This window comes from Chiloscyllium plagiosum, chromosome 9 (genome assembly GCF_004010195.1).
Source record: "Chiloscyllium plagiosum isolate BGI_BamShark_2017 chromosome 9, ASM401019v2, whole genome shotgun sequence".
In the NCBI taxonomy this organism is placed as follows: Eukaryota; Metazoa; Chordata; class Chondrichthyes; order Orectolobiformes; family Hemiscylliidae; genus Chiloscyllium; species Chiloscyllium plagiosum.
This window is the reverse complement of record NC_057718.1, coordinates 7,114,965-7,122,467: the sequence shown is the minus strand read 5'-3', so window position 1 is coordinate 7,122,467 and position 7,503 is coordinate 7,114,965. Positions and strand designations below refer to the sequence as shown.

The 7,503-nt window shown below is 44.9% G+C and overlaps 1 protein-coding gene across 1 annotated transcript in view; it reads left to right on the top strand.

The window, feature by feature from the left end:
* Window positions 1-7,503, top strand: part of cd109 (CD109 molecule) — a 133,759-nt gene that overhangs the window by 35,680 nt on the left and 90,576 nt on the right. Inside the window, exons 9-12 of the mRNA XM_043696746.1 lie at window positions 2,033-2,142; window positions 3,317-3,571; window positions 5,422-5,523; window positions 5,605-5,667. Coding sequence (XP_043552681.1) covers window positions 2,033-2,142; window positions 3,317-3,571; window positions 5,422-5,523; window positions 5,605-5,667 — 530 coding nt within the window. The remainder of the gene's footprint in view (window positions 1-2,032; window positions 2,143-3,316; window positions 3,572-5,421; window positions 5,524-5,604; window positions 5,668-7,503) is intronic.

Genomic DNA, 7,503 nt, shown 5'->3' with positions numbered 1-7,503 from the left:
GCTGTTGTCGGCTGCAAAGAGACTTAGATATGATGCAGAGCTGGGCTGAGGAGTGGCAGATGGAGCTCAACCCTGTCAAGTGTGAGATTGTCCATTTTGGAAGGACAAATAAGAATGCGGAATACAGGGTTAACGGTAGGGTTCTTAGTAAGGTGGAGGAGCAGAGGGATCTTGGGGTCTATGTTCATAGATCTTTGAAAGTTGCCACTCAGCTGGATAGAGCTTGTAAGGAGGCCTATGGTGTATTAGCGTTCATTAGCAGAGGGATTGAATTCAAGAGTCGTGAGGTGATGTTGCAGCTGTACAGGACGTTGGTAAGGCCACATTTGGAGTACTGTGTGAGTTCTGGTTGCCTCACTTTAGGAAAGATGTGGAAGCTTTGGAGAGGGTGCAGAGCAGATTTACCAGGATGTTGCCTGGAATGGAGAATGGGTCGTACGAGGATAGGTTGAGAGTGCTAGGTCTTTTCTCATTGGAACGGAGAAGGATGAGGGGTGACTTGATAGAGGTTTATAAGATGATCAGGGGAATAGATAGAGTAGACATTCAGAGACTTTTTCCCCGGGTACAACAGTGTGTTACAAGGGGACATAAATTTAAGCTGAAGGGTGGAAGATATAGGGGGGATATCAGGGGTAGGTTCATTACACAGAGAGTGGTGGGGACATGGAATGCGTTGCCTGTGGGAGTGGCAAAGTCAGAATCATTGGTGACCTTTAAGCGGCAATTGGATAGGTACATGGATAGGTGCTTAAGCTAGGACAAATGTTCGGCACAACATCGTGGGCCGAAGGGCCTGTTCTGTGCTGTATTGTTCTATGTTCTAAGCCAACATGATGGGCCACATGTTGGGAAATGGAATTACAGTGGATAGATACTTGTCAGTAAGAAGGGGAGAGTGAAGAGGTGTAGAGAGGAAACGTTTTGTCACCCTGAGGATACTGAGGGTCTGGAGTGCACTATCTAGGAGGGAAACGTCACAACCATTAAAGAATACTTGGATGAGTACTTGAAATGTCCTAGCATTCAAGACTATGGGCCAAGTGCTGGAAAATAAAGGTGAGTGTAGATAGTAGTATGTTCTTAAACGAGTCAGACTTGATGGGTTGAAGGCCAGTACTGTTTGATTCCATGAAGACCAACTCAGACACAATGGGCCAAGGGCTCTCTTTTCATGATGTAATGCTCTATGACTCAATGACAAAAAAAAAAATTCTTCCCTGTATTGGTTATCTTTTACAACATAGTAAAATCAGACAACCAATTTGGACACAGAATATCCCCGAGAACTATCCGTCAAATAAATGACCACATATGGGGTTATAGTCTAGAACTGCCCAAATAGGCTGGGGCTGTTTTCCCAGGAGTTTCAGAGGCTGAGGGGTTTGTAACCTTATGGAGGTTTGTACAATCATGAGGGGCATGGATCGGGTAAATAGCCAGCATCCTTACTCCAGAGCAGGGGAGTGCAATACTAGAGGGCGTAAGTTTAAGGTGAGAGGGGAAAGATGTAAAAGGGACCTAAGGGATAATGTTTTGATGCTGGAGATGGGGGGGAGAGGGCGGGAATGTGCATGTGTGGAATGGGCTACCAGAGAGAGTGGGGGTGGGGTGGGTGGGGTGGGGCTGGTACAATGACAATATTTAAAAGGCGTCTGGATGGGGATATTAGGAAGAGTTTAGAGGGATATGGGCCAAGTGCTAGCAAATGGGACTAGATTAAGTTGGGATATCTGGTTGGCATGGATGAGTTGGACCGAAAGCTCTGTTTCCGTGCTGTACATCTCTATGACGCTAAATCAGGCTCAGGTATATAGTGGAACATGTTCTCATTATCAACGTAAATGGGTGGATTTTATTCTGAAATTGTCCCTTGTTGTTTGAAGTGCACATACAACTCAGTTTGTGAACCTGGGTTTGTACCTGTCCATGTTGGAATAGGGCTAGTTATTAAATATATACTGAATGGAATAATTTCACCAGATTGACTGAGTGCACGGTCGTGATTAAAAGTCCTGTTTTGTGACTGCAGGAGTGACTCAATCCACAGACGTAAATGTCACTGTTTCTTTCACGAAATACCAGCTGCAGACTCTCAGCTATCAGAAAATACTAAAGCCTCCACTCAACTTCACAGCCAGGGTAAGTACTCATCGAGACAGATCTATCCTCAGAGGTCCGATTGTGACCAAGCCTGGGTGAGAGCCGGGAGGTGGTTGGGAGGTAGGCTGGGGTGAGGCAATGGGTGCGGATAGTCAATTCACATTAACACACAATGACAAGTCTCCAGTCCACCAGGATCTTTTAAATTCTCTTTGGATCAGTGCCACCATCACCTTTGAGAAAGGAACTGAACTTGTCTTTGTTCGTTAGTCCAGCATGTATTATAATCCAATCCTACATACTCTGAGATGGCAGCAGTTGGACTGTATCAAAAGCATTATTGTGTGTCCAAATGCACTTCAAGCAGTTTATCCGCCTTTGCTGCCCCATCACTGCTGATGTGCAATCCTTTTTGGATGTTCGGTACACAGCAAGATCCCACAAAGAGCAAATACAATTCATGCCTATTTACCAGGGGGCTGTATAGTGGCTCAATGGTTTCTTCCTGCTGTCCAAAGCTGTATGGGTCAGATGGAATGGCTGTGCTAAATTGCCCATAATGTCCAAGGGATTTGCAGACTGGGTGGATTAGCCATGGGAAACGCAAGGTTATAGGAATAGGAGAGGGTAGGGTGTGTGTCTGGGTAGGATGCTCTCTGAGGAGGGGCAGTGTGGACTTGATGGGCTGAATGGCCTGCTTCTACACCTTAGGGATTCTATTATTCTATCTTTATCCTCATTTGAGAAAGCAGCCTTGATTAACCATCTCCTGCTGAACCGCTAAATGTGGTGGTTGGGGAGGGGAATGGGTTCTGCCAGGTTATGGGTGCTGGGTTCTGGTAGAAACCTATGACCCCATGAGAGTATCGGTGGGAGCGAAGGGGAACCAAGGGATATGGGGAAAATGCAGGAAAATAAATGTGAGGAATGTTGGATCAGCCATGATCCTATTGAATTTTGGAGCAGACTCGAGGAGCTGAATGGCCTCATCCTGTTCCTCTTTGTCATGGTTTTATGTCCTTATCTCATTGAGGACATAAGATTTACTTTTAACTCGCTTTTGGTATTTAATTCACAAAAAGATTCATTGCCAGGACTGTTAGCTTCACTAAGTATTTCCCTTCAGTGAATCTGAGCATTCTGGTCATGTCAACGGTGTTGCTGCATTTTTGTGACCATTGAGCAACTGAACGCTTCTCTTGTTAATTTCAAGGTGCATGTGACACGTGTCGATCACAGGAAACTGACACTGCAAGATAGAGCAAACATTCTCATTGTCCAAGTATCAGAGACCCAAAGACACCCAGCTGTAAATTCAACACTCACCAGCAACCCATTGGAACGTGTTGATATCGCCAGGGATTTATGGGAGACATCCAAACGCATCATCAATGTCACTGTTCCAGAGAGCGGATTGGTTACGCTTCAGTTTCCATTGTTGCCAAACACTGTGAACTTATGGATACAGGTAGAATTTGGACCCTCTTAAGCCATCTCCTGCACACACACACACACTCACCACAGAACACACACACACACACACTCACTTACCATATAACATACACACCCACTGCAAACATATATGCTCGCACACACATATCGCATTCAACACACACACAACACACACACTCACCACACAACACAGACTCACGCACAAGACACACACATACACACACTGACACACACACATGCATGCACTGACACACAACACGGACACAATGCACACATACAAGCATACACACACACATACACGTGCATGAAAACACACACAAGCACACATGCACAACCACATATACAAACATGCAGATGCATGCACATGCACACGTGCACACATACACATGCACACAATCACAAACTCTCACTATGACTCATTATCAAAGTCACAGTCATTGACACACAGTGGCTCCCTCTCGCATACACTTACTCACTCATACATAAACACGCCATCACTTACAATCAAACTTGTTTACACAATTTCACTCATTCATTCACACTCTTACTCTCTCTCACTCATTCACACTCGCTCACACTCACTGTCACACACATTCACTCACACACTCTCATTTACACATACTCCAACTCATTTGCATATATAACTCACACACTCACACACACTCTCACTTACACACACACACGTTCTCATTTGCTTACACTTTTATCTTTCACTCACCCTCACTCTCACTCATACTCAGTTTCACTAACTCATATCGCTTCTCTCTCACTCACTCTCACTCTTTTCCCATTCCAGTTTGACATGGGCTCTGGGAGGGCTGGTGCTGCTGGACCGATGGGAGTGATGTTGCGTGCTGGCGGGTATTCTGCTCTGTTGGGAATGCTGAGATCTGGTGGTAAATCCATGACAGCATTGAGGGGGGGAGCATGAGGATGAGTGGGAATAAACTGCAGTGTGCATGTGTTGATATATACACACATCAACATGACTGAATAACACTACAGGTCAATCAGTGTCAAAGGAACAACTCAATTTGGGCAAAAACCAACCAGTTCAAATAAAGGATGATATGCTCAATATTTTCTTATCCACAGTTGCTCAATTTGATATTTATTTTTACATGCACAAGTTCCCATTCACACATTCACAGTCTCGCTCACTCATTCAAATTCTCATAAACACACACTCATCCTTTCACTCACACTCATACAGACTCACACACACACTCATATTCACATACACTATCAAACACACACTCATTCATACACTATTGTTCACTCATACACATTCTCCCTAACATGCACTCATTCTTTCACTCACACTCATACACACTGTCTCATGTTTATATACACTCAAACACACACACTCATTCATATACTCTCACTCACTCATACACATTGTCACAAACTTACCCTGTCACTCACACACTTACTCTCACACACACTCACGTGTTCACATACACTCTTAAATAGGGTCACACATTCTCACTCACTTATACTCAGCCTCACAGGGACTGGATTTAAATTCAGTTAATAAATTAAATTCTCAGTCAAAATTAACCTAGTTCACTAATGACCTGTTCCTATCTGGCCTGGCTGACCAGTGCCTTCAGACATGTAACAATGTAATTGCTTGTAATTGCCCTCTGAAATGACTTGACAACGTGGGGTCAAATGGGTAAACAATGCTGACCATACCCAGTATTTTAATTATCGTCAAGTGTAATATTCCTCACATATGTCAGTCCATGAATTTATGTCAGTTGAGAATAAAGCAGCATTAGATGAATTTGGGGATTGTAGAAACAGCTGGGGCATGTGGATAAATGCAGGGGATACTCACTTTGTTGCTAAAATTCCCAACAGATGCAATTTGTGAAAACTGTGGAACATATTTCAGTGAGCACTAATAACTGGTTTTACAGGAGACCAGTTATCCAACTTCAAACTCAGAGTCCTGTTCTCAAGGTAATGATCAGAGAGAAATTCACCCCATTATTCTCCACATCTTGATTTTAAAGTGCATTAACGAGCTGTGTTTACCTCTAGGTGGGGCTGCCATTCCAAGTCTCTATTGAAAGCTCAGAGTTATTGAATGAGACGACGTATCAGGTATCTTATTCCGTGACTTATAATTTAAAAGGAAAGGTTCATTTATGCAGCACAGTGTTGTACGTTTCAGTGCACTGCATTTACCAACACAGGCTGGCAACACCAAACAGCAATAGGTGACAGTCACTCAGTTAACAGCCAACTGGTGCAGGGTGAATCAGATCAATAACCAAACCAGCAGGTCTGGCTGCAACTGTGGAGAGAGAGAAAAACAGAGTGAATGTTTCGGGTCCGGTGACTCTTCATCAGAGCTGAGAGCAACTATGAAAACGTGGTGTTTATAGTGAAGATTGGATTATGGTTGGGATGGGAGTGAAGCAGATAGGTGGAGACAGAGAGAGAAAGAGAGAGAGAGAGAGATGAAAGCGGTAGGCAGACAGACAATGGCATTATTGATAGTAAGACAGGACAGAGGAATAAATGATAATGACGGCAAAGAACTGGCGATAATGGGTAGGCTGAAGAATCCAAAACATTCTTTGTGTTTCTTTTTCCACAGATGCTGCCGTACCTGCTCAGTTACTCCAGCAACTTCTGTTTTTGTTCCACATAGTAGATTTAGATTTATTGTCACATCGATATAAAAAACTGCAAGGAAAAGGATTTTACTGGTGCAACAGGCCTCAGGGTCACTGTTACATTCCCGGGGTCTCTGTAACAGGCTATTGGGTCTCTGTAACAGGGCCTAGGGTCTCTGTAACAGACTTCAGGGTCTCTGTAACAGACTCCGGGGTCTCTGTAACAGACCCCAGGGTCACTGGTACATTCCCGGGGTCTCTGTAACAGGCTCTAGGGTCTCTGTAACAGGTTCTGGGATCTCTGTAACAGGCCCCAGGGTCACTGTTACATTTCTGGGGTAGCTGTAATAAGCTCTGGCATCTCTGTAACAGACTCCGGGGTCTCTGTAACAGGTTCAAGGGTCTCTGTAACAGACTCCGGGGTCTCTGTAACAGGTTCAAGGGTCTCTGTAACAGGCTCTGGGGTCTCTGTAACAGACTCCAGGGTCTCTGTAACAGGCCCTGGGGTCTCTGTAACAGGTTCAAGGGTCTCTGTAACGGGCTCCGGGGTCTCTGTAACAGGCCCCGGGGTCTCTGTAACAGGCTCTGGGGTCTCTGTAACAGACTCCGGGGTCTCTGTAACAGACTCCAGGGTCTCTGTAACAGGCTCCGGGATCTCTGTAACAGACTCTGGGGTCTCTGTAACAGGCTCTGGGGTCTCTGTAACAGGCTCTGGGGTCTCTGTAACAGACTCCGGGGTCTCTGTAACAGGCTCTGGGGTTTCTGTAACAGGTTCAAGGGTCTCTGTAATGGGCTCCGGGGTCTCTGTAACAGTAGTCTGGATGTCGAATGTAAGTTAAATCAGGAGCTGAAATTGGCCTGTTGCAAAGATGTCACTACAGTTGTTATGGGGGATTTTAACAGCAGGTAGACTGGGAGAATCAGGATGGTATGGGGCCTCAAGAAAGAGACTTTGTGGAGTGCCTCAGAGATGGATTCTTAGAGCAGCTGGTGCTGGAGCCGACCAGGGAGAAGGCAATTCTGGATCTGGTATTGTGTAACGAACCAGAATTGGTCAGAGACCTCGAAGTGAAGGAGCCATTGGGAAGTAGTGACCATAATACAATAAGCTACAATCTGCAATTTGAGAGGGAGAGGGTACAATCGGAAGTGACAATATTTCTGTTGAATAAAGGGAACTATGGAGCTATGAGGGAGGAGCTGGCCAAAGTTCAATGGTGCAATACCTTAGCAGGGATGACAGTGGAGGAACAATGGCAGATATTTCTGTGTATAATGCAGAAGTTGCAGGATCAGTTCATCCCAAAAAGGAAGAAAG